Source organism: Arvicola amphibius, chromosome 7 (genome assembly GCF_903992535.2).
Source record: "Arvicola amphibius chromosome 7, mArvAmp1.2, whole genome shotgun sequence".
Taxonomy (NCBI): domain Eukaryota; kingdom Metazoa; phylum Chordata; class Mammalia; order Rodentia; family Cricetidae; genus Arvicola; species Arvicola amphibius.
Genome location: NC_052053.1, coordinates 89,902,741 through 89,930,519, shown reverse-complemented (window position 1 = coordinate 89,930,519; position 27,779 = coordinate 89,902,741). Strand labels below are relative to the sequence as shown.

The window sequence follows — 27,779 nt, the reverse complement described above, 5'->3', positions numbered from 1 at the left end:
GACAGGAGGACTGACCTTTCAGAAAACAAGTTCATCTCATACAAAAAAGTCACATCAGCCACGTGTTCAGGTTCCCACTGCCTCCATTGCTGGTGGATTCATAGAGCTTGGACTTAGCCCCACAAAGAAGATCCTCACTCTGAATCAAGCTTTCTCCGGAAGTGAGAGGTCCTGCCGCCATGCTGGCTGCTGTGCTTTACCTTCAACAGTGTCCGCTTTGTTCTTGCTTCTGGTTTAAGTGAAATATAAAGGAGCCAAATGGATCTCTGTTCTACTTAATATGCATGGTGGCAGCCCGACTCGGAGGAACTGGGGACAGCAGGAGAGGGAGCAAATCCTCAAGAGGCATGTGTGTGCGCTGTCTGGCGTTCATGCAGAGCCTGCAGGTCTGACTCCATTGCCTTGGAGCATCTCCCAGTGCCCAGTAAAACCTGCCACCTATGTGGCACAATGTGAAGCAGAAGCTGAGGCAGACAGATAAGGACAGCCAGGATGTGTGGCTGAATAGAGAACTTTCAATTTCCTTTCTTAGTGGATGGACAAGTATCACATCATTTTTTCAAAAAATGCACCCACATCAAAAAGCAGCCTACAATTCAAGCACACACAAGTTGTGTCAGAGTCTTTTCATGCGACTGACTCAATCAGAAGGCCTCATCTCACATGGAGAAGCACTGTATTAATTTAAATATGGCAGGTGCCATCTAAGTTTATTGCAAGAGCTAAAGACCAATTATCTTGTATTTTTCCATAAAATTGCATTTTCTAAAAAGAGGCTGGTGTGTCTGAATATATCCATCATAGCAGACCCTCAAGCTTTGATGGGAGTGACTGCTGTTTATTTGTAGTGTGTCATATCGTTGCTGTTGAATCAACGCTAAGGTTATCATTGCAGCGCTAAGACGAGTGGTGAGAAATGAATTTTTATAGACTCGCAATGTGGCTTCATGAATAAAAACATAGGGCCATGAGCAGGTGTCAAAAGTGCTCCACTCCAGGGCCCGAGAGATTAAAGAAAAATCTTTCGAAGTGAGGATTGTTCAGTTGTTTGCTGGTTGCATGCGACAAAGCTCATGGTAGAAGCAGCTTCAATGAGAAATGATATATTCAGGCTCATAAGTTCTGAAAGGGTTCTTTCTCTTCTGTCTGTCTTCTACACAGCAGACTACATTTTATTTCTCATACCTATTTCCCACTAAACAAACTAACTTTTTAAATACTAAAATTTCCTGTTAAAACTTTGATATTGGAGGGTAATACATATTTTTTCCAATTTTATAAATTTTTTGTGTTCAGAAAGATTTATTTTTAAATATTGACAGTCATAGGTGTGGTCCTTAAAGGCTTTTTGTTGTGAACACACAATTGCTTTAAGAACACTGGCAAATCCAGTAAGGTGTAAGTAAGCATCATCTTACGAGGACACTGGACACTCAACAGCTCTCCTGTCTTTCTTCGAGAACTACTTTGCCATTCTCTGTTCTTCAACCTTCACGTTACACAAAACAGATGATTCTGTGTTTTCCAAATACACTACACCATGCCTTATCAGTTTTTAATGATAGCCTTCAAATAAACTACCCTTCCATGACTTAGGTTAGGGTAACTATGAATCCACACTCCATTTTCAGTAACTGCCCTGTTGCAATTTGTTTACCAATGAGAGATCACTCTGACCCCAGTTCAATCACTAAATTTTAATGTCTAAAGTCTTTCCTTCTCTTTGATCTTCTTGTTGTTTTGAGATAAGGTCTCACTAGGTTCCCCTGGCTAGTTAACACTCACCTTGTAGGTGACACTGGCCTGAAATTTCGCAGCTGTTTTCCTGGTCCTCCTCTGTCCTGGTATTACAGGCTTGCTCTGAACTTTCCTATCTCCTGATTCTTCACTGTAAATTTTTTGTGGCAGTTCCTATTCATTTATCTTCCTTGATGAACTTCAAAAACAATGAGATTCTCTTCCGAAGTGCCTTAAAGAATGATAGAGTTAATATGTTCCCATTGTCCCTATTTATTATTGTCATGTGACTTTCTCATATGTAAATATTTTATGACCTTCTAACTTATAGTTTATTTTAGGATGATTTTCTTGTTTGACCTCCTTGTTGATTTTTTAAAGATATTTTATAGATTGTTATTTTTTGTCTTTTTTTCTTGTCATGGTAAGCTATTAATTTTTTTGTTATGGTAAAGCATATATAACAAAGTTTGCCACATTAGCTATATTTAAGTGTATTACTCAGTGGGACTAATTATAATGGTATCATCCTCCAAGACCTTTTCCAGCATCACAAACTGTAGTTCTTCACACAATAAACCACCATTCCCCAGGCCAAACAACCACTACCCTCCTTTCTCTGGTTCTGAATTGAATATCCTAAGACAATTATATAACTTGTGTCTGACTTATTTCAATTTCCTCAAGGCTCATCCACATGCTACTAATTGTCACAATGTTATTACTTTTTAAAGCTGACTAGTGTTTCACTGTATCTGTAGATACCATTCTTTTGAACCATTCATCTAGAGGTATTTGAGTGTTTTATAGTTTCTCAATATTGTGAATGATGTCATTATGAGAAGAGGTATACAAACATGTAGTTTGGTCTCTGTTTATGGTTCATTCCAGCATACAGATAGACATAAACTAAACAGACTATCTAAGTGTGTGTGTGTGTGTGTGTGTGTGTGTGTGTTAGGAAACTGCCATTCATTTTCCAGAGTGGCTACAGCATTGTAAATTTCCACTAATGATACAAAAGTATCCTCTACATCCTTGCTAATACTTAAAAAGGAATATTTCAAGGAAGGCTTGATCTACATTTCAATATCAATTCGTCACATGGAATGTCTTCTCATGCCTTTATCGTCCATCTGTTTACCCTGGTATTTCTCATTTTTTGACATTGCTGGGTATTGAACCAGGGCCTTGCACATGCCAAAGATGTTCTACCACAGAAGAGCATCTTCAACCCTTCCCATTGTCTAAGTGGATTTTTTAAATTTTGCTTTTAAGCCGGGCGGTGGTGGCGCACGCCTTTAATCCCAGCACTCGGGAGGCAGAGGCAGGCGGATCTCTGTGAGTTTGAGGCCAGCCTGGTCTACAAGAGCTAGTTCCAGGACAGGCTCTAAAAAAGCTGCAGAGAAACCCTGTCTGGAAAAACCAAAAAAAAAAATTTGCTTTTATATTTCCTTATATAATCTGGGTATTAATAATGTAAAACAGGTATCTAAGAGTCATTCCAATAAAAAAGTTTTCCAATAAAAAGTTTACTTTTCCGTCAAATGGTTTTATTATTCTCCTGGAAATCATTGCATCAATTTTGAGAGGGTGACAAGTGATTGATTTGCATGTATGTAACTTATATCACCTTATCACTTGTTCTTACTAATTTAATAGAGTTGAAGAGTTATTTGGTATATGCATGTATTTGTTCATGTACCCTTTGAAACTCATCGTGTTCCTTCCCAGTATTTACAAATTATTTTATTTTAATGCATTACTGTTTTAATGAGACATCTACATAATGTCTGGTAATACTGTACTAATGAATACCTCTTGTTCCCTGATTTCACTGTCAAAGGCTATGTGTTTTATTTCTTAATGTGACTGATGTTAGTTAGGTTTGACAGTTGCTATCATATTTAAAACACCTTACATCATTCCCTTTTTAATTAAAACTTGGGAAGGAATGGCTCTAGGATTTTGTTAAATCCTAGATAAAATTATATTCTAATTCTACTTTAATTGGGTGAAATAATAAATTATGGTGAGTAGCTACCTATAATGTTATAATGTACTACATCTTATAGTCTTGGAATCAAGTTTTTATACAGCCTTGAGTTTACTCACAAAATTGTATGAATATTCATGAGAGAAATTATCTAAGTTGTTTTGGCTTTGTAATTGTATGTTTGCTACCTATTGGCGTGTGCATGTTAGAAAAGGGGACCATGGGAATTAAGACATTTTAAGGGGGAAGGGCAAATGAGAGCATAACGGAATACATGCAGCATGCAAGCAGGGGACAGTCTGATTAAAAGAAAGGACAAGTAAAGGAGGACGTGATGGAAGTGGGGAGGCAACAGAAGAGGGGTTGAATAAGAAGTATTAAAATATTATAGTGAATCCCATTGCTTTGTACAATAACTTAAAATTTAACTTCAGAAAGAGGGAAATAGGATATTGGATATTTTAGTATCTTAGTTTACATAAGTCACTATAGCCAACTGCTCTAAACTATCTTTGTAAGCAACAGAAATTTGTATGTTATAGGTCTGGTACTCAAAAAGTTCCCAATCAAGACATATTGTATGAGTGTCAGGTGAAGACCTACATCCTCACATGACATTTTCTCCTCACCCCCGCATTCCATTATATATCCTAACTATAAAATCCATAAGCTTTTGTCAGGAGAACACCACAGAACACTAAGTGTCCAAATATGAAATACAAAAGCTTATAGGATGAAACACACATGTAAATCCTAACACTTCATAAGTAGAGGTCAGGAGGACCAAGAATGGAAGCTTGTCTAGGCTACATAGTGAGTTGAAAGCTATCCTGGGATGCATCTGATTCTCTCTTAATGAGCAAGCAAGCAAACAAACAAAGAAACAAAAAACTTACTGTGCATTTCCTTCTCTTGGGGGCTACTCCTGAGTTGTTGATATAGTCATTCCTAGTCAATTCATTTCACCAGCACCTGTTATTCCTCTACCTTCAGATCCTGTGAGGGTCATCAGGGCTTCTAACTTACTGTTGTAGGAGGCCGTTTGTTTATTTCCCAGCTGCCCAGACTCCCAAAATAACCACTCAGAATCTGTATTAATCAAATCACTGCTTGGCCCATTAGCTCTAGCTTCTTATTGGCTAACTCTTAATTTTAATTTAACCCATTTCTATTAATCTGTGTATTGCCATGTGGTTGTGACTGACTGGCAAAGTTTTGACATGTATATCTCTGGCGGCAGCTACATGGCTTCTTCAAGACTCTGCAACCTTTCTCCCAACATTCTGTTTAGTTTTCCCACCTAGCTCTGTTCTACAGTATCACAGACCCAAACAGCTTCTTTATTAACCAATGGTATTCACATCATACAGAGGGGAATCCCACATCACCTTCCCTTTTCTGTTTAAATAAAAAGGAAGGTTTTAACTTTAACACAGAAAAATTACATATAACAAAATATGTATCAAGCAAGATTTTCAGTTATACTATTTATATCTACTTTATCTTTTATCATAACTAAGTAAAACTACATTATAACTATATATTCTTCAACTCCATCAAAGACTCCAGAAGGAAATAACATTACCTAAGTAAATAGGAAGTGCATTGTAAACAACTTCCAAAACTATAGAACTGACAGAGACTTCTTGCTGCCTGGACAGTCACTCTAAGTTCTTCTGTACTGTTGGGGCATCCATCTTCAGCCTACAGGCCTCATAGTAGCCAGCAGACTTTTTCACGAAGCAGGAAATTTCAAAGACAGTTCTGCCTATATTGGCAGTTTGTCAGTCGCTTTCTTCTGAATGTCTAGCAGATTCTTTATCACTACAGAATTTTTTTTAACATTTCAGTAATTCCTCTTGGCCATGATAGTAGAGTACATTATTTTAAAGCTGGTAATTTTCATTCAAATCAACTAGTTTTGAAAAAAACAGCATACATATAAAGGGATTTCTTGTTCCTTGTATTAAAACAGATGTTCAGGTCAGATACAAAGATAAGAGGGATGTGAGTTCACTTTGAGCTGCTCCTGATAGCATGGCAATATTAAATTATTTAAATTTTGTTGACTGTGTGTGTGTGTAATATGTTGTGTGTGTCCCTGTATATGTAAATATATATAGGCACATGTGTGTATGTTTATGTAGAAGTCAGAAGGGAATATTGGGCCTCTTTCTCTATCACATTTCATCGTGGAAGAGCAGGGTGCCCACTGACCCTGAAGCTCATCAATTAGACCAGCCTGGCTAGCCAGCAAGCCTTCGGGTTACCCTATCTCTGCTTCCTTAGGGTTTAAAGACATATTCCATCTAGCTTTTGTGAGGGTTGTGAAAATTGTTACTCAGACCCTTGTATTTTCACACTAAGCACTTTGTATAGCCAGCCTTTTTTCTTTATTATTTTTTGCAATATATACTGCATCTGATTAATGTTGTTTAAATGCGCACAGGTATGGGACCATTCATTTATTCATGAGAAAACTACCAATGACCCTACACCCAAAGGAAAATGGCTAGCCTTCCCGCAGCCTCCATCAGTTGTCAGTATCCCCTCAGCTGAGGCAGGAGTTTCATGAGCTCCTATCAGCTTTTTAACCACGTAGAAACTGAGGCACAGTGAAGATAAATGAGGATTATCTACTAAGAAGCCATAGTAGTTCCCACACCTTCCTCCTTCCTAACTCTGCGCTGGGTTCTTTAGTTAGAGAATATGTATTAAACAACTCAGTGTCATTACCCTTCAAAAATGTTGGACAACTTTTTCAGGAAAATCGCGTTTTATTGATTAGAGCCACAAAAGCACCAAAATTATCTTTGCATAGTCCCTGACCCTAGAAAGTGTGAATATAAATCAGGCATTTAAATCAAAGCCATTGCTTTTCATCTGTATTTCCTTCCAGAGAAATCCCTTGATTGCTCACAGGAAAGGTATTTCAAAGCCATGGCAGAAAAGAAGAAATGCAGGCAAATAAGGGAGTTTGAACTTCTGCTTGGCTTTCTTCTATCCCAAGCCCTAGAGATGCAATCAGAAGCCATGTGTTTTGGGAAAAAAAATAATGTAACAGAAAAGGCTGATGAGTAATCACCAGATGAGCACTTTTGCTTTCTGTCTCATTCGTTTGTATTTTCCGAACAGACATGGACATATGATCTTTGCTGTTAGGTAATGCTCTACGAAATAAAATGAAGACCACATTGTTCTCCTCTCCAAGTCCCTATAAAGTTTTTCAAAAAAAAAAAAAAAAAACCCAATTTGTGATGTGATTTAGGAACTAAGGGGTAACAGAAAACAATCTGACACAAAATGGGTGTGATTTTCTTATCTGAGCCTGCCAAAAATTCACTGAAGAAAAATCATGCAGATATGTGTGTGGGTAGTTTTCTTTTATAAATTGAAAGCTGTGCGCTGCTCAATCATGTGCACTGTTATGAACCCTAATTGATGATTATTTATAAAATATTCCCACGTTGAAGTGACAAATCGCTGAGCTGGATGAAGGCGCTGTGTCGTCTCCTTGCTTCATCTGCAGTCCTTCTCCGTGCCTGAATGGCCATGTGAAGATGTGCGCGGAGAGGCGGGCCAGGATGATTAACTCAGCAAGATTTATTTCCCAAGCACTCACAATTGTTGACCAAGAGATAAATTAAGCAGCTCCATCCCTCAGAAACTCATAGTACAGAAGGGCTCTGGATTTTCATCTTGTTTGACAACAAAACTTAATATTATTTATTTCTTCAAACCAACATATTGTGCAATTTCCTAGGACTTAGTTTGTTTTCTTATGTGAGAAACCGGTATGGCTACTATGAAAGTTAAATTATGTTGGCTGTGGGATAATCTCTGGAGTAAATCTAGTAGTGGAGGTTGACAGGCCGAATTGACAGTTTTACGAGTGTGGTATAATTACTCCTGGGCATATTACAGTTTGACTTGTCTCATCATTAAAATTGGAGACAGTAACTGTTAGGAACTGAACTGTGTTTTCACAAACTCATGCCAAGACATCCTTTGGTATCCATGGTGACTGGTCCAAGAACCCCCACAGATAGCAAAAATCTGTAGACTATGTTTAGAGATAGAGCCTTTGAATATGTAAATGGATTAAACTGGGTTTACATGAGTAATTCCTAATCCTATATGCCTAGTATCTTCACAAGAGATTAGGACAAATGGGTACAGTACCCATCTGGTGTCACTCACGTGTTAGCCCATGCAAACAGCGAGGCTGGAAATGGCTGTCTATAAGCCACAGAGGCAGGCTTCTGGTCTCAAAAAATGAGAGAAAATAAATTTCAGATGTTCAAGCGACCCATGCCAGCTGTGATGCTTCCTTGTCTCATGCTAGTGATTGAAAACAGCAGTAATTTCTCCTGTCTATAGGTTTAGAATACTATTTTGTGTGCTAGGAGTCACTCATTCACAGAACTGATATGAACATTAATCCCACTGTTAGCATTGGTATCATGATTAGTGAGTATTAAGTACCACTGAAGAGTTTGAGAAAAAGAAAAGTTGTCCCATAAGACAGAGGTCTTAGGAAAAGAGCCAGTTCCACTAAGGAGAATTTGAGAGTGCCTCCAGACACGTTGTTTTCAGATCAATTTAAGTATCACCAAACATCTTCTTTCTCTTTGGCAGTGGTACCCTGAAGTTTATGAGAAAGATACCTACATGTCCTCTATGCTTGTCTGATATGACGTTTTCAAAGTGCTATGTTTCTGGAAACACCATTATGCCTGGCACTTAGAGAGGGTGTGTGTGTTTGCCTGTGTTTCTGAGAGCCTGCTGAAACTGTGTATCATTTTATATTACTCAGACCTTGGGGAAGTAAAGGTATTCAAAAAGTAACACAGAAATAGATATGTCCATCAGTTGTTAAGTCTTAGAAGAAGCAAGTGACTTCTTCATTTCTCCTCGGGAAATCCTCAGCATTCCTCTCACCAGTTCCAAGAATATTTGCAGAGATGGGCTTAGCAGTTAACAAATCCTCAAGAAAAGTGGTCTTGTATGATTTTATTTATTTTTGTAACTAAATAATGGTAGACTTTCATAGAAAAGCATTTCATTAATTTGTTAATTTTATATCTTCCTGCCACAAGGTGTTCTATGACATTGGATATAATATCCAGGGGCCTCATTAGGTACGTCTGAAATTCCATGTTGCTGAACAAATTCAATACTATACTGAATCATTTACATAGAAACTCTTGTTTCTGGTACCTGAGAATATTGAATTGTTTGAAGGATTAATTTCAAATATCATTGTTCTTCCTTCAAGAAAAAAAAAGAAATTGCCCTATCTTGAGGACCGCCCCACCCCCAGTCTATCCCTAATCATTGCTTAAGAAACAGAGCTTGGGTTCCCCTGGGGCCTCTCTTCACTCCTAGGTATTGCTTAGTTTAATTTAATAAGCAGCAAATATACTTATTTCTTTGCTAAAGGGGCATGATGTTCAAAAATGAGTGAATTTTCTCTTTTAAGGTTAAGTGCTTTCTTTTTACTTTGTCTAAGATCATTTTATCATTTTTTATGTTTTTTTAAGTTTCTAGTGGGAAACAGATTAGCATACTACCCTTCTGATAAGTTCGTTGGAGGGATGTTGGTAACACCTGCATCAGTTACCCTGTTTTTCCATGGTGACGGCCTTTTTGTTGCTGAGGTCTTAATTGCAGACTTCCATCGGTCGCTCATCCTGCCCTCCTCTTTATGTAGCAGTTGGTTTCTAGGGACTCCGTGGGGACACGTGATCCCACGAGTGCAGAGACAGGGGGTGAGGCTGAAGACCGCAAGATGTGAACGTGTTCTTCTTGCACCACTTAGCACCCCTCAAGCTGTTGAACCTCTGGATTTTCATGATTTCTTTAAAAATCAAAACATACAGTACCACAGATATGTAAGTCCCTACTATCAGGAGTGAATGAATGTGACACACCACCCCAAAGATGCAGAAATAAGAAGGAGGTTGAGAAGAAATGATAGATCATTCTGAAAATAATTGAGAAATTATTTCATTCAGGCACAAGTAACTGCGATACATCCCCTAGCTTTGTCCTTTTATAAGCTGGAAGAAGATTGGGTCAGCTGGTAGCCCCTGATGGAGGCAGGTCTTCTATCACTCTGTTGATTTCATTGGTTAATTAATAAAGAAAACTGCTTGGCCTAATAGGTTAGAAAATAGGTGGGAGCCGGGGGGGCGGTGGCGCACGCCTTTAATCCCAGCACTCGGGAGGCAGAGGCAGGCGGATCTCTGTGAATTCGAGGCCAGCCTGGTCTACAAGAGCTAGTTCCAGGACAGGCTTTTAAAAAGCTTCAGAGAAACCCTGTCTCAAAAAACCAAAAAAAAAAAAAAAAAAAGAAAAAAGAAAATAGGTGGGTGGAGTAGACAGAACAGGAAGAAGGAAGTGAGGTAGATGGCTCAGACAATTGCCCTGCCTCTACAACCTGATGCGATGAAGCCAGCCGCCAGGTCAGAGATGCTGAATATTTCCCGGTAAGACACCATTCATGGTGTTACAAAGATTATTAGATATGGGTTAGTCAAGATGTGAGTAAGAGGCTGAAAATAATGGGCCAGGCAGTGTTTAAAAGAATACAGTTTCTGTGTAATTATTTTGGGGCATAGGGTGGCGGAAAGCCAGCCCACAGCTCATCACTACAAGCCCCAAGTCTTTCTATTTTATTTTTATTAGCTATATGATATGAATTAAATATAGTTGTAATCGCAGCAAGTAAATTTCCTGGTGGAATATATTTTATGTCATTGATAGTCCTTTTGTTCTCCAATAGGATTTGCCAGTTTTTGTGATAAAGATCACAACTGTGTCTCTACACGGTGCTTGATGAAGGACTGATCAGAGAGAGCCAGGAAGTCATAGAGAACAGTGGCGCTATCTCACTGCCATATAGGTTCTCAGTGTTCAAAGAGGGCAGGATAGCAGTGGAATTCTATCTCCTGCCCGGCTTTGCATACCATATGGTATGTGAGTGTACACTCACTGTACTGATTTGTTACTCTCACGCTGTACTTCTCTTCCAGAAGTTTATCTAGCTCTTGCTAAATTTAACACTTGCAGGCTTCCCCTGGGTAGCACTTCCAGAATGCATTTCCATTCCAATAACCATAAAAGTTGTTTCCAGAAATCTGGTTTGTATTTAAAATATAAAACAATAGTATCTGAAGACTTTTCAAAGCCATGTTACCTATAATTATTTGATGGACAAAATAACAAATGAATCACAGATAGTCAATTATATTTTCTATCTCAACTTTCCTACATATAGATATGCATATAAATACACACACACACACACACACACACACACACAGTGTGACTCTTAAGCAAGTCCTTAGTATTACTTTTTTGGTGATCATCCAAAAAAAAGTGAATTGGATGAGGGCCTAGAGACAGAACTATCATTATAAACAGAGGGCCTTGGAGCTGCTAAGTAAAAAAAAAAAAAAAAAAAAAAAAAAAAAAAAAAAAAAAAAAAAAAAAAAAATAGCCAATTATTATCTACATGGTCCAAACAAGGAAAAATTGAGTTGTCATCAACAACCAAATTCTGGTAAAATAATAATAAGAAAAAAGTCTGTCGTTGCTTTAACAATACTGTAAAGAAATGTGAACTAGAAAAAATTTCCCCTATCTATCTTCTCTTATAAAATTCTAAATTATCTGCCTAATCACTACATTACACGCCTATGCTCGACTACTTTTTAGAACTTCCTCCCGCTTCGATTCCATTGCAGTACAGTGGACCCCCTTTCTCCATCCAAATGACTTTTCTATGCCCCAGCCCGCACCTCGCAGCTTCACTTGTTCAATTCCAATTCTTAATGCACCTTCACTTCCATCTGAGTATGTGGCTCAGCAGTTTGAAGTAGTAACTGAAGTCCATTATTTGTGGATTGTGGGTGAAGTAGTGACAGATGAGAAGATAATGCAAATACCTACTAATTCTCAGTTGGTGGGAGGGAACCATGAAGGATTTCATTCTTAAAATACTGTCTTGGTTAAGACTCAGCAGAGCAGCCTCACATTGCTCCTTTTAAAGGCTGTGGTTAAAAAAAAAAATGACCCAAGGACAGACATAGCCATTTTTAATTCGGTTGGTTTATTTTCCATTTGTTTACTCAAATGTATTAAATTCATATTGTTCTGATGATGCATAAATGTAGCCTGCTCTTGGCAACACCATACTGAGTCCAGTCAGATCCATGCAACAGAAATACAAGCTCAGGGTAGAAAACACCACCTCTGGTGTCATGGGGCTCTGAAGTGAAGATCCTCAATGGAGCCTCTTAGCGTTGCCTGGATATTCTTGAAGCATTGATTTGTAATTTAAAAATAGCAAAGTTATTTTTTTTAATTTGAAATTCTAAAGCAGTGTGATTATGTCCCCTTTGGAGCTCTAGACTCATTTTGTTTAAAATGAACAGAAAGTTTGTGTTTGTTTCTAAAAACCATTCAAGATAGCAAAACATGAAAACTGGAAAAATGGCACTGTCAATATAGAAAATTATGGCAATTAATTAATTTCATCTAACAATATTTTGGGGCTGTGTTACTATTCACAAAGTTTGGCCCTCCTTACTAGTAAACTCAATCTCAGGAACAGGAACACGTCTTTCTGCCATGAAGAAGAAACCAAATGTTGGCACATTGTATTTTTTATACCTTTCATCTACAAAGTTGGAATTATCTAAGATTATGCCATTGTAAATCCAGAACTAGAAAATAAACAATGCCCTTGTAAAGTTAGGTGTTCTATCAACTGAACCTATGTGCTAATGTGATAAAGAGGTTTTTTGTCTCTACTGATCTAAAATTAGCACCACCATGACTTCTAAATATGTAAGAGTTTGTGAATTATCTTCCAACAGCTTCTTTATGGGGAGCATGGAAAATTATTGGACAGAGCAATGGGTAAACAGAGAAGTAAAGAGAGTTTGTGAAGTTTCCTGCTTGCTGCAAACTAGAATGCTATCTGCCAGCCTGCCAGCCCTGGGGCAGAGGCTTTGCTTGTGTTCTGTTTCAGCCTAGAAGACAGGAAGTACGTAAGGCTAAGTGCAGAGGACTTAGCTCCATTTTTGAATCATGTTCTGTGATTGCATTGGTATGTGATGAAAAAAGGGCCCGTGGGTGCAGTTAAGACTGGCTGCCCCTGATTTAAGACAGACATTTGAGCCTCTGCTTGCACATCTGTAAAACGTTTGATGAAGTGGCCCCTGCCATTGCTGAGCCCCACCTAAAGTAGCAGAGAAGGCTTTGCAAAATATAAAGACATGTGCCTTGCCCTGCATGTTTAATGTTATTTTTGTGCCAATAAAATTCTTCCCTGGTACAGTAGGAATGAGCTTCTGCAGCCAATCCACTATGAACGTAGGACAGAACTGGGTAAGATTTTATAAACTGGCATGAAATGTCACAGGCTGATTTGCATTTTTTTTGGTGATTTAATACATTAATCACTGACTAACCTTCAGTTTTCCAAATAAAGAATAAAGAGAGCAATGGTGACATTTGTGATCATCTTCAGAAAAGGACTTGTTTAAACTCTTCACAGATGGAGAGATATCAAGCATAAATTGTTTTTACCAAGATTTCTAATTTTAAGCCGCTCTGAGGGTGTTTGTGGGTAGTAGGGAGCAAACATTGTTTTGCATATGGAATTAACATAAACTTTGCATACCATCGTCCCAGTTCCTCTGGATGATTGTGGTGGGCTTCTGGAGACTCCCCTAAGGACTGAGAAACTCATAAAGGGACAAAAATTCTGTGCTGCTTGTGGTGTACAAATGGAGTTAACGGAAACAAGTCGCATAAGTGACCTTTCAAAAAGGAAAGTGGGTTTCCACACATCCCAGATGGCTTAGTGCTCCTACAAGGATGGCATATGACATAAACTCCCAATTCTAGCCCAAATGAGCCTATTATTTCTAAACAAGCCATGTAGTTTATTGAATGTGCAACCAGTGCAATTTATTTCAATATTTTCTGTAAGTTTACTGTGACAATAGATATGGATCAGTGACTGAGCGTTTTAGTAAATGCTGAAGATTGAAGGAATGGCTATCTAATGTTTACAAAACTAGTGTGTACGTATCACACCAAAGTTCCCTGGGATTCACATGGGAAAATCAATTACCAATTGATCTTTGGATGTTAAGAAGTTTAGCATACAAAACTACTCACTTCTGGTAACTGGCATACAACCCCCAAGGCTACAACGTCATAGTATATTTTGCCTGCCAAATTCAAAGGTTCACCCCGATTTAGAAGTAAATACTCATTTCTTAAGATAGACTTTAAAATATTTTAAAATGCAAATATGTATTAGTTACTTGACACCTTTCTGTGATAAAATGCCTTGCGCTCAAAACCAACTTAAAAGAAAAATGGTTTGTTCTGGCCCGCAGTTCCAGGATGCAGTCCATCAGGCAGCGAAATGATGGTGGCAAAAGTTGCAGATAACGAATCATATGATATCAGCAGTCAGGATGCTGGGGAGAACACTACAGTGCTCAGCTGGCGTTCATTCTAGATTTAATTCATGACCCCACCCACCTGCCTTCAGGTTGTGTTTTTATGCTTCAATGAATCCAATGTAGACAGTCTCTCATGGCTATCCCCAGAAGGTTCTACTCATAGGTAATTAATAGATTCCATCAAGTTGACAAATAAGGCCAACCGTTGCAGAATATTTTCTTCATTTTCTCCCTTTGGGTTTTATAAGTAGCTTCAATTAATATATGCTTGTAACCCCAAGATCAATGTTGGTAATAGTAAAAACACAAGTAAATAGTAACAGCATAGATACACCTAACCACACATAATTTGTCAGGCTAAAAAGTAATTATCTTGAGATGGTTTTCTGCATCTCCTGTATCTCCTTTTTGGATTTTAATTTCTAAAAAGAGATACAGAACTGTTTCGCCAATATCAGATAAATGCTATTAAATCAATATTGAGGGAAAGGATTCTTCTTCTTGGAGGACTCCAGAAATGTTTATAGCAATATAACAATGAAATACATACATGCTTTCAGTTATCCGTCTGGATCATTTCTAGTCCAGAAACCTCACATTTGAAATAGACGAGAATGTTTGAACATTAGCAAGTGCCGCGTTTGGGAAAGTCACATCTGACATCATGTGATAGGTCCTAAGAGTCAAGGCTCAGACACCCTAAAATCTGCTCTCTAAAGTAGTCTGCAGCCCTTGCACCTAAACTATAAGAAGCATAAACAAAGCTGATGTTTACACTGGAGCCCCTGACATAGGATAGCTCAATTTTATAAATGTGAAATTCCCAAATCCAAAATTGGGGAAGGAAAAATACTACTGTTAGCAAACATTTCATAGAGAGATTGCTTTACCTGTATAGCTTCCTGTCTCCAGGCCGCACTTCCTTACTGCAGAAGCAATAGTACCTCTGGACTTATTTACAGGCCTTGTGGTACAGCTGACTCAACTGATGAGAATATTCTGACCGTCAGAGGTGGAGAGAATGTTTCTGGCTCGTGCCTGTCCTAGCCAAATGGTTGGTGTATTCTGCTGCTACAGTAATGAGAAAGTTGTTTATTAACATGTAGCAAAGTTCATAATCCACCGTATCACCCGTACTCCACTGTTACATATCGGGAGCCGAAGGTACTGATGTCTCTCTGAAACATCTATTTTGCTATTTATTCCCAATTGCTAGCATCTTTAATTTGGAGAGAAAGATACCTTCTGAGTTTTTCAAAGTCATCCCTTTTAACTAAATACTAAATACTGTCTAGTAGGAGAAGGTTTTCTCCTGCAGTCTCAACAGTGTGCTGGAGCAGTCAATGCATAGTATGGTGGCCCTAATGTGCCCTTTCTCTTTGCCTTTACAGCTGGTGCCACGTACATCTTTGGGAAAAGCGGTGGCCTCATCCTCTACACCTGGCCAGCGAATGACAGACCCAGCACACGCTCTGACCGCCTGGCTGTGGGCTTCAGCACCACTGTGAAGGATGGCATCTTGGTGCGCATTGACAGCGCCCCAGGACTTGGAGACTTCCTCCAGCTTCACATAGTGAGTACCTGCCCAGCCTTGGCTTGGAGTCTTTTCTCTTTCTGGTGATCTGATGCATGAGTTTGATAAACACAGGAGAACATTATATAAATACAATATAAGTGCACAGTCTTTTAAAGACTGCCTTCGATTGTCTAAACGCCCATCTAATATGCCTTCTAGACTCCTGTGGCTAACTGTTCACTGTGGTCCTGTAGTGAATCTCTCAGATGTCCATTGGGTGTGGAAAGAGATTTATCTGTTATGGTTCAAATGAGATGTGGCAAGAAGGAAAGCCAAGAGGAATGTTAGTAACATCCTAAGCTAACAATTGGCAAACATTTTCCAAATGACCAGTATATTATTATTATGGATGTTGCAGGTTATAGAGTCTGTTGGTTTTACTATAGACAGTGTGCGCGTAGGATGTGGTGAGTCTGTTCCAATACGAATTGATTCATAAAGCTTGGCTGCAAATGTGATCACAGGAATGAACGGGATATGTCATGAAAACTTGGCTCTAAGAGTAGAGCAGGCTTGACAGAAAGGAAGCTGTCCCAAGACCAAGTTGAGTTATGCATGTATATTGCATACTTAACATTTCCCTTTAGATCTTGTGTTTATGCAAGGGTAGAATTTTTACTCCCAGCCTCTGCAGATCATAAGAGAATCAAGCAAAACAAAGAAATTAAAATGATTTGGAGGGTTAAAAATTACTTCCTTACAAGGATAGAAAATATTTTTATAGCAACAATTAACCCATTTTATCACCTGTGCAGTCTACAGTTAAGAAAGTAGGCTAAAGAAAGATATGATTCTCGTTTGTGAATACCCCACGTGTAGCCACCAAGAGCAAGGAGAGGAATTGTTCTCATTAGTTAGCAATGGCAGGGCTAGAAAGAATGGATTTAATTTGGAGCAGAAAGGACTCAGTGCAAATAGCAGAGGAGAAAAGCAGTTAAGAAAAAAAAGATCATCTGGGCTTAGTGGCAATCTTCACAAAGGAGGAAAGGGGGCACTGGCTGGGAATCTTTGAACCAAACTTTTTGCTAATCTGCAGATGCAGAAAGCAGAATGTAGACTTTCTTTGCCCAGCTCCAGAGCTGACGCTGGCATGTTGGGTCTACAGCAACAGGCTCGGCCAGAGCAGTACTCTGCCAGGGTTGCCTGGAAGTGCGACCAGATAGGCATACAAAGCTCTCCTTGGGCTCCAAAAAGCACTAGTCGTAAGTAAATGTGAAATTGAGTTGCAGATTTTTAATTCTTTCTCAGATGCTCCAGGAGCCATATGGTGCCAGGAGCTGGAGCTTAAACATTATAAAGCCTATGCCAGGGAGCAGAGAGAAAGGAAGCCTCCATCACTACAGTTTATCTTTATTTAGACTCTAAGAGCCACCACCGTCATTTGCGAAACTCTGAGAGATTTATGCTGCATATAACTTAATGACTATTTCATGGCAGCTATAACTAGGCTATTATTACCAGTTCACTTGCATTTTCATGGTGATTTATATTCTCTCTCTCTTTTTTGTTCAGTGTGACTTCCTAAAAAATACGATTTGGCCTAGTCATAAATGTTTTTTTTTTTTTAAATTTTTTACCATCAGATAATATACTGTCAGTGTATCCATTTCTAAGCATTTCATGTTTGGTATGGTATCTTCACTCATAAGAAAGATTTTTTTTTTGTCTCACTATTTGGCAGTTTGCTTGGAATGTAATAGGGAGTTGATACAAAACATTTGTAGATAAAGAGAACTTCTCAGAGAAACTAGAACACTATATTTTATTAAATACAAATCCTTTGGTGAGTTTGAAAAGCATCTCTAACCATGCTTTGGCATTCAAATAATATGCATTTTCTTGTATTTATAAACAGATATTCTTTTTATAACAATGCTCTTTACTTTTGACAGTAACTATTAGTTTATTAATAAAAGTAAACAGTCACAAGAAAATTTCCATCAAACTATGTAGCATCACCTTGTAAATCGGTGAGGCTGCTATTAACAAAACCCTGAAAATTCCCCAAAGATATTTCCTTCCAAATTTAGAGTATGAATTATATAAAGGAGTCATGTTTTTCCTACTACAATGTGAGAAAATCCATACAGTCTCTGAAGGAGGTAACATGCCTGCCCTGCCCATGACTTTTAATAAACAAAAGCACCTTCATTGCTCCAGTCATTTAAAACTGTGTTTAATCTGCTAATGAGTCTGGCTTTTGCAGTATTCCTTAAATACAATAAGAATGAAATAATCAAAGGTGAAAAATAAAGAAATTGTAGTAAAATCTAGCCTTTAATTTTGGACAGTTAAGTAGAGGCATCAAGAAAACAAAATAATAAATCCTGGTTAAGTTGCTTCCTGAGACATTTCCGGTCTTATAAAGGATGCTTTCATTTCCTTAATGTTTTGTTTCACTGTACTAAAAAGATTATTTTAAAAGAAAAGCTCTTAGGAGTCATTGTAGAAGGCAAATGGATTGGAAGGAGGCAAAAGCTTTCATTCTACACTGGCTCTTTTCAAAAACCTAGTTAAATTGGTTGTTTTGTATTTTAAGTTTGCATACAAAGTAGAGAGTTTCTTGTTGGTATTTTTTTACATGTACATCATCATTCTGTGCTCCTCTTCACGTTCCTCTTCCACAGCCCTCTTGAATTCCTTAACATTCTTTCCTTGGGGGAAGGAGAGGTAGCTCAGCAGTAAGAACACTTGTTGCTTTTCTGGAGGATCCAAGTTCAGTCCTCAACACCCATGTTTGGTGGCTTATAACTACCTGAAACTCCAGCTCTGTGGGCAGAGGTCATTTGTTCGATTTCTGGCTGCCCAGAACTGAGATAATCACACAGAAACTATATTAATTACAATACTGATTGGCCTATTAGCTTATGCTTCTTATGAACTAACTCTTGCATCTTAAATTAACCCATTTCTATTATTCTATGTATTGCCGTGAAGCCCGTGATTTCCCTTTAAGTTTCTAGCATCTGTCTCCTTTGGCAGCTACATGGTGTCTCCTTGACTCTGCCTACTCTCTTTCTATATCTGCTTTTATTTCCCACCTTGCTTCGTTCTGATAAGCCATTGGCCGAAACACTTTATTCATTATCCTATAAAAGCAACACATATAGAGAAGGACTTCCCACATCACAGCTTCAGAGAACTAAACCCTCTTTATCTCTTTGCAAGCAACCACATGAATATGAGTATACAAACATCACAAATGGGAAAAAATGAATCTGTTTATAAAGGAAGATTCATTTCTTTCCACTCCTTTCCCATCACAGTACCCTGTCTACTTAAGTCTCTCTCTCTCTCTCTCTCTCTCTCTCTCTCTCTCTCTCTCTCTCTCTGCTTTTCTCTCTCTCTCTCTCTCTCTCTCTCACACACACACACTTTAAATATAGAGTCTGCATGTTAGAGAAAACATGCTTTCTTTCTGAGCCCAATAAATTTCTTAGCATAGCTGTTTCCAGTTAAAAAAAATTCTGGCAAATGTCATGATTTCAGTTTTTTAACAGCTGAATGAAATCCCAGAGTATACATGTACCACATGCTGTTTACCCATTTTTTTTTTTTTTTTTTTTTTTTTTTTGCGGACAGACATAGAGTCTTTCTATTAGTTTTTGCAAAGATGACTGCAATAAACCTGGATACGCAAGTATTTCTTGGTCATATTGACACAGTCTTTCAAGCATTAACTCAGGAATGGTATTTTTAGATCATGGATAATTATTTTTTCACTTATTTATCAGCAATGCTGAGGCGTCTCACACATGATAGCCAAGTTCTCTGCCACGGAACAATTTCCCCAGGACTATTTTCAAGTTTTTGAAGCAATTCCACATTGACTTCCATAGTTCATATACTAGGTAGCATTCTCACCAGCAGGGTGACAGTATCTCTTCCCCTCAGCCATTCAATCATTTGTTTTTATTTTTTAGATTAAATTTATTTATTTTACATCCTGACCGCAGTTTCCCCTGCCACCTCTCCTCCCATTTCCTTGCATGACCTCCTCTCCAATCCCCCACTTCTTCATTTTTCTTCAGAAAAGGGCAGGTCTCCAATGAGTATCAGCAAAGCATGGCATATCAAGTTGAGGTAGGACTAAGCTCCTCCCCTTGTATTAAAGCAAGGTAACCCAATACGATGAATGAGTTTTAAAAGCCAGGCAATTTCTTAGAAAATTGTGAATCAATCAACCTCAAGACCCAGCTATATCCCTTTTGGGCATATACCCAAAATATCTTCAATCATACCACAGGGACACTTGCTCAACTATGTTTATAGCAGTTTTATTTATAATAGCCACAACCAGAAAACAACTTAGATGTTCCTCAACTGAAGATAAAGAAAATGTGGTACATTTTACACAATGGAGTATTACTCAACTGTTAAAAACAATAACATCATGGAATTTGAAAAAAACTAGAACTAGAAAAAAAAAAAAACTATCCTGATCGGGTAACCCAGACTCAGAAAGACAGACATAGAATGTACTCACTTATCAGTGAATATTAACTGAAAACTAAAGGGTAGCTATGCTGCTATCCACAGACCCAGAGAGGATTATCAGCAAGGAGGGCTCAAGGGGGAGACCCATTGATCTCCTGAGGAGGGGGAAATAGAAGAAATCTATTCTCATGGGTGGACTGTAGACTCATGGAGATGAGAACAGGAGGATTTTTATTTTTCTTAATTGTAGCCACCTACCTGGGGATGATGAAAATCAAAGCACTTGTTATTCACAAGTCTCTATCCGCTAAGATTGTTGAACATTAAATCCAAACAAACAACAACAACAAATAGTTTTGACCATTTGTACTTCTTTCCAGAGTTGCATGTTCAGTGTATTAGCCCACTTGAACTGAATAATTCACCGTGGTAACAAAGAAAGTTATGGCAGACATGAAGAAGAAATGCAAGACACCAGTGCTGGGTTAGTCTGTGTAATTGTAACAAAACATCCGAGACTGACAAATTTATAAATCATAGGAGTTTCCTTCTCACAATTTCTCTTCGAAGACTGGAAAGTCCAAGGCTAGTTTCTGGCTGATCAGGGCTTCATGGCTGAGCTTCCATTATAGTCTTTGTACACCCTGTCATGTAGAGGAGAGAGATGTGCTCTCTCACGGCAGAAGAGAGGGAAACCACTCTTCAAGTTTTTCCAAAAAATATTATCAATCTTCTTCCCCCAAATCTCTTCCTTCCCACATTGTTTCATTGGCTATTAACCTTGCTGCATACGAAATCCGGGGACAATGTCATTCCAGAGCAGCAAAGTCAACTGCAGTGATGTGAGACAAGGGTCAAGCATCTGATGCAGATGTGTGCCCACTGAGGTTGCATGAAATTGAAGCATCATTATTTGATCATTATTTGACTTTGGATGCTAACTGTGGAAGAAGTTCAGTGTTACTTATAGTGATAGTCAGGGTAATTAAATTAGATGCACAACAAAGTACAGATTGATATGCAGTGAATACACTAAGAAAAAGAAATATCGCAGAAGTGAGAGACAGAATATAGACAGAAGCAGAAAAATTGCATCTTGTAAATTGGTATTGAAAATAATTCTTATGAATTCTTGAAGTCTTTTTTCTTAATGCTAACTGTCATTGGAATTTATTTTCACCCCCAATTTAGCTTATTAGAATGAAGGGAGCATGCTCTTCAAGAATGTCTGAGTCCAGTCAATTCAGTGGTGAGCACTCACTCTAGGATAGTCCACATAGCAAATAGACTTCTTGCTTGCCAGATCTCTGTGCCTCTCTTAGTCTCTCTGTGTCATCTTTACCTTGGAAAGATTTTTGAGAGCAATAGATTAATTCCTGAATGAAGGAGCTCTGGCTTCAACTAGTCGTGTCTGTCCCAGGTAGAGACATGGACTTTGTCTGTGCACACTGTACATTTTTCAGCTACTCACTAAGTCCTAAACTCACGTGAGTTTTCCCCTTTCCTGTGCTTCCCTGAAATCTCCATTCATTAAAATCTCTTCAAGAAAATAGTTTTCTTCTTAAACTTCTAGCTACTGCAAGTCCTGGATTCATTCACTAATTCATTTAAAGTACTTTCATTTCAGCCTGTGTGTGTCTATGTGTATGCACACACATGTTTGCATATGTGTGTGGGAACCAGAGGTCAGTATCAAGTGCCTTCCTCAATTTTTTTTCACCTTACTTTTTTTAGTTAAAATTTTAAAAATTTTGCATGCTACCTTTTGGGGACAGAGTCCCACGCTCAACCTACAACATGCCAATTCTGCTAGACTGACTGGCTGGCCAGCAATGTCTAGGGACCCTCCTATTTCCACATCTCAAATCCTGAGATTGCAAGCATATACTACTGTCCCAGGCTTTTATGTGGGTTCCGGAGGATCAAACTCAGGTATTATATGGAGAAACCTTGAGGAAAATGAAGATATTTAATTGTAAAAAAGGAGAGAGAGAGAGAGAGAGAGAGAGAGAGAGAGAGAGAGAGAGAGAGAGAGAGAGAGAGAGAGAGAGAGAGACCTAGTCTGAATTGGATAGATGCTCTGGGCAAGGTTTTGTTTGTTTGTTTGCTTTCCATTTTATAATTTGCTTAGATTATCAGTTGTTCTGATCAAGGAAGCAAGATTTCCTCTCCCACCTTTTTGATGCTTTTTTTAATCTTCAAGTCTTACAACTCTTGGGACTTCAGTGGCCTTTGGCAATCAACATTAAACATGACAAGCTTGAATCCTTTTTTAAAAACTCAAAAACTTGTTTGGGGTTCAGATTTCAACGGTACAGTATTTTCTATGTCGGTTATTGCTAAAGATCTTAATGAAATCATAAATGGGTGTGTTTGACAAAGGCAAAAAGATCTCTGTTGAAGTTCCTGTGCATAAAATAAGATTCTTTGGAGGGAAGATGTCTCGGGGCTGAGGAGTTTGAGCAAACAATTGCTTCGAATATAAGTTTCCCTCTGGTGAAATCTCTTGTTGAGTTAATCAGTTTGAAGAGCGGCTGGTGTTACTTGTGGTGACGCATCTGCCTCTTGTCCCCATCTCAGCCGTGTGGAGCTGTGTCATCTTAAGCTCACCTTCACAGGATCCTAGAAAGGAGTACCAGGAAGTGCGGCTGTTGCTCCTGGGCAGTTTTTGACAGCCTCTTTTCACCACCTATAAAACAGAAGGTCGTAGAGAACTGGGCAGCAATTAGCCTCTCTCTATGTCGTTAATGCTGGTGTAGAAAAAGACATCATATTAATTTCTTTCTCCCTGGGTGCAATTTATAGCAAATCCTCTTGCATTCATTTTTTAAATTATGAGCCTTTCGGGAATAGTGAAAGTTTATGTGTCAGGACATCTGTTTTGTTTGATGAGAATCTATAACCTTGTCCACCAACTTCCTTTCCGACTTACAGTGCAGATAGTGGCATAAAGTGAGGTAGGCAAGACCAAGAAACACTGTCAGGACAGATCCTGGGCCACACTGGCCACATTCCTTCCCCTAACTGTGCCCTCTAGAAGAAAAAAGTTTTGCTAATATCTCTTGGGTCAGATGTGAGGAAATTGAGTATTAAGTTTGTCTTGTATAATATTGTTTCTCGACAATTTATGATATTCAAAGAGACTCATTGAGAATAAAAGGGAGAGGAGCTGGAATGTGATAAATGGTCTGTTCCTCTGGTCTATTGCATCTATAAATTCACTCTGGATGCCTCGTTTTGGCTGTCTCTGCATGAATATTTACCGCCAAGCATCGACATCTGCCAGGTTAGTTCTCAGTGAAGTTAGATGGCTGGTAAATCAGTTTCATCCCTGGATCTGACCATTGACAGAACTGGATTGGTCTCCAGACTTTGTTTAAGGGGATGTCCGAAGGAGTACAGAGGGATGTTGTTGCTGTTTCGAGACTTGCAGTGCAGGAGATAAGGGCAAAAGCAAGAGAAACACAAAGGTGTCCAACAGAGGCAATCCTGTTCCCACAGAATGCTGTGCATCACAGGTTGGCTCACACTCTCTTCCACTGCTATTTGTTCTTACTGGAAAAGGCCTCTTTGGGGTTTCTGGGCTTTGGAGCTTTTCCAGATCATTAGCCACTTGTGCACAGAGGGCTTGGTGGGCATGCTCCCTGCAGTTCCCAGCTTGGCTGTGCCTTCCCAGCAGAGTTGGAGAAGCTGGGAGAGGCAGTGGGAGCCAGAACTGAGTTGACTGCTTACATAAGGTGGACCACAGGCAACTATGTGCCTGAAAGATCAGGAATGTTTTCCCAAATTTTGATTTTGTACATGATGCTTTCTTTTAATTCTGTGGATTTCCATTCTATACATAGATCTCAGGGTAGTATGCCAGGTACAAAGGTCTCAATTTGAAACCAAAAGATTTGGATTGAAGGTTCATTGCTGGTATTAGGAAGTAAGTTAGTCACTTTGAGACGATGACTCTATCATCTAGCACTTGGGCCTCTTCTTTTAAAGGGAAATAAAAAGATTATGCTGTCAACTCTTCCTGAAAATCAACTGAAATAAATTACTTTAAACTGTCTGTGGCCAAGAAATCCTGCACAAATATAGAAGGATAGCTTCCTTGTAGAAATATATAATATATGAAAAGTGCACTAAGGTAGTATGTGTATATAGATATACACATCAACAAAAAGAGGAATATATTTTATAAATGAATATAAATTATCTTTGAAAGTATTTTTATAAATCTGATGGAACTGTCTGCAAATAAACAAAATAAAACAGAACAACAATAGCAAATAAAACCATATCTTACCAAAAGCCAATTTTATGAAATAACTTGGGAGTGGCATCTAATCATTGGCCTCACATCTACATTTGAGGTCTGGAGTGACCTTTTAGCCTAAGACTTAGAAACTAGAATTCTGTCTCCTGGAAAATTTTGGATTAAATTGCAGGAGAAGTTAATGCCTGCTGCTATCTTTGGCCCTCCTTATGTTGCACTCATTCTCATTCTGTGTGGTGAGCTATGCTTCAGTTCCCTTTCAGCATAATGTTTCCTGCAACTCTGGGCTTAAAGTAAATGTGCAATGCTCCTTAACCTGTTGTCTTCATTATGTTTCTAATATAAAATAGAAATCTGTTAATTTAAAAAGGAAAGGGGGAAGGAGAAAAAGAAGAGGGAGAAAACAAGGCAAAAATGACATCATTAGTACCATCATTGGCACCAAGCCCAGTAAGAAGTAGCCATAAAAAGAAAACCCTTTCTATATAAGGATAGCATCAAAATAGCTTGGACCTAATGTGGTATCAGATAAAGACACAAATAGTGTGATATTTTACTTGGGGATTGATAGAGCTGAACCAAATCCTTGTTAGAACAGTGCTCCTCATATGAATGTATCCAGATTATACAGATGAATAGCTACTGCTATAAAATAAACCGTAAACCAAAAGACCTAAAAATAGTCATAGATTCTAAATATCCAAAAAGTGAATGGAAATAATAATAAAGTAATATGCAAATTAAATTAAAGACCTCAATATAAGTCTGACCACACCGAACCTGATAGAAGAGAAAGTGGGAAGTAATCTTCAATGCATGGACACAGGAGACCACTTCCTAAATATAACACCAATAGCACAGACACTGAGAGTAACAATAAATAAATGGGATCTTTTGAAACTGAGAAGCTTCTGTAAAGCAAAGGACACAGTCAATAAGACAAAAAGGCAGCCTACTAAATAGGAAAAGATCTTCACCAATCTCATATCAGACGGAGGACAAAACTCCAAAATATATAAAGAACTCAAGAAATTAGACATCAAAATTCCAAAATAACTCAATTAAAAAGATGGGGTGCAAAGCTAAACAGAGAATTCTCAACAGCAGAATTTCAGATGTCTGAAAGACACTTAAGGAAATGTTCAATATCCTTAGCCATCAGGGAAATGCAAATTAAGACAACTCTGAGATACCATCTTATACCAGTCAGAATGGCTAAGATCAAAAACACCAATGATAGCTTATGCTGGAGAGGATGTGGAGTAAAGGGAACACACCTCTATTGCTGGTGGGAATGCAAACTTGTACAACCACTTTGGAAATAAGTATGATGGTTTCTCAAAATAAATGGGTATCAACCTACCTCAGGACCCAGCAATACCACTCTGGGCATATACCCAAAATATGCTCAATCATACTATAAGAACACTTGTACAACTATGTTCATAGCAGCATTATTTGTAATAGCCAAAACCTGGAAATAACCTAAATGCCCTTACCTGAAGAATGGGTAAAGAAAATGTGGCACATTTACACATTAGAGTACTACTCAGTTGTTAAAAATCAATGACATCTTGAAATTTACATGCAAATGAATGGAACTAGAAAAAAAAATCCTGAGTGATATAATCCAGACCCAGAAAGGTGAACATGCTATGTACTCATTCACAAGTAAATACTAGCTGTAAAGCAAAGGATATTGATCCTATAGTTCATGATCCTAGAGAAGCTACGTAAGAAGGTGAACCCTAAGAAAAACATACATAGATCCACCTGGAATGGGGAAATAGACCAGATCGCCTGACAAAATTGGGAGCATGGGGGTGGGGGGAGTAGAGAGGGCAGTAGGGGAAGCTGAGAGGAGAAGGGGAGGGATGAAGAGAACATGAGGGAATGGGATAGTTGAGATGGAGAAAGAACAGACATGAAAGCAAGGAAAGAGATATTTTGATTGAGGGAGTCATTATGGGACTAGCAAGAAACCTGACACTAGAAAACTTTTCAGGAATCCATAAGGATGACCCCAGCTAATACCCTAAGCAATAGAGGAGAGGTTACCCAAACTGACTTTGCCCTGTAGTCAGACTAAATGAATATCTTAAGTGTCACCATAGAACTTTCATCCAGCAACGGATGGAAACAGAGGCAGAGACCTGCATCAGAGCACTAGACTGAGCTCCCAAAGAAGTGTGGGAGGAGTGGGAATATGAGCAAAGAAGTCAAGACCATGTTGGCTTCACCCACTGAACCAGTTTACCTGAGCTAATGGGAGCTCACCAACTCTAGCTGGACAGGGAAGGATACAGCATAGGTCCAAACTAGTCCTTCTGAATGTGGGTGACAGTTGAATACTGGAACAGACTGCTGTGCCACTGGCAGTGGCCCCAGGATTTAACCCAATACTTTGTACTAGCTTTTTTGGAGCCTATTCTCTTTGGATGGATACCGTGGATATAGATATAGTACCAAAGTAATGTATCTTACCTTCTCTGAGGAGTGGATGGGGCATGGGATGGGGGACTGGTGGAGAGATTGGGAGGAACAAAAGGAGTAGGAATTGGGATTGGTATGTAAAATGAAAAAAGACACTTGTTTTCTTTTTAAAAAATAAAAATATTCATAGATTCTAATTGTCAAAAAGTTAAGAAAAATCAATAATAAATTTAATATGCAAATAATCTGCATAATAATGGAATCATAGAAACTGCACCAGCAAAGTATATAGAAAAATATTTGATGTCTGATAGGTAAATATGAGAGGAAAAAGCCATTTGTCTGCATCTTTCTCGTTTATCATTTACACAAGTGCCCCTTAGAATGGCACCCTTCAGTTTTCTCAGTGTCTGTTTGAAAAATTAGAATTAAGAGAATGAAACTTATGGCCATCATACATTGTACATACACTAAGCACTCAGTTTGTGCCAGATAAATTGCTTTGTGTTGAGGATGCAATGATCAATCTTGACTTAGCTAGAGCTCATAAGAATGAAAGAACACAGACACAGCTCAATGCTAACAGGGCTACTGTTCATCTAGGAGAACATGAATAAAGAACACAGCACACATCATCAAGTTTGGCCAGATGAGTATCTCTAACCTCGGATCTGTGAGGAATGGCACATCAGGATTCCTGGGGTCTCCTGGCTGGTGATTGCCAGGCTACCTTCAGGTTAAGTGAGAGACCCTGTCTTGTGGGAATAAGGTAGAGAATGAGGGCCAAACAGTAATGTCTGCCTCTGGCTTCTACCCTGAGTTTGTGTATCTGCTCTTGTGTGCATA

At 38.6% G+C, this 27,779-nt stretch overlaps 1 protein-coding gene across 1 annotated transcript in view; it reads left to right on the top strand.

Moving 5' to 3' along the window:
- Window positions 1–27,779, top strand: part of Nrxn3 (neurexin 3) — a 1,492,393-nt gene that overhangs the window by 1,122,361 nt on the left and 342,253 nt on the right. Inside the window, 1 exon segment of the mRNA XM_038336206.1 lies at window positions 15,615–15,796. Coding sequence (XP_038192134.1) covers window positions 15,615–15,796 — 182 coding nt within the window.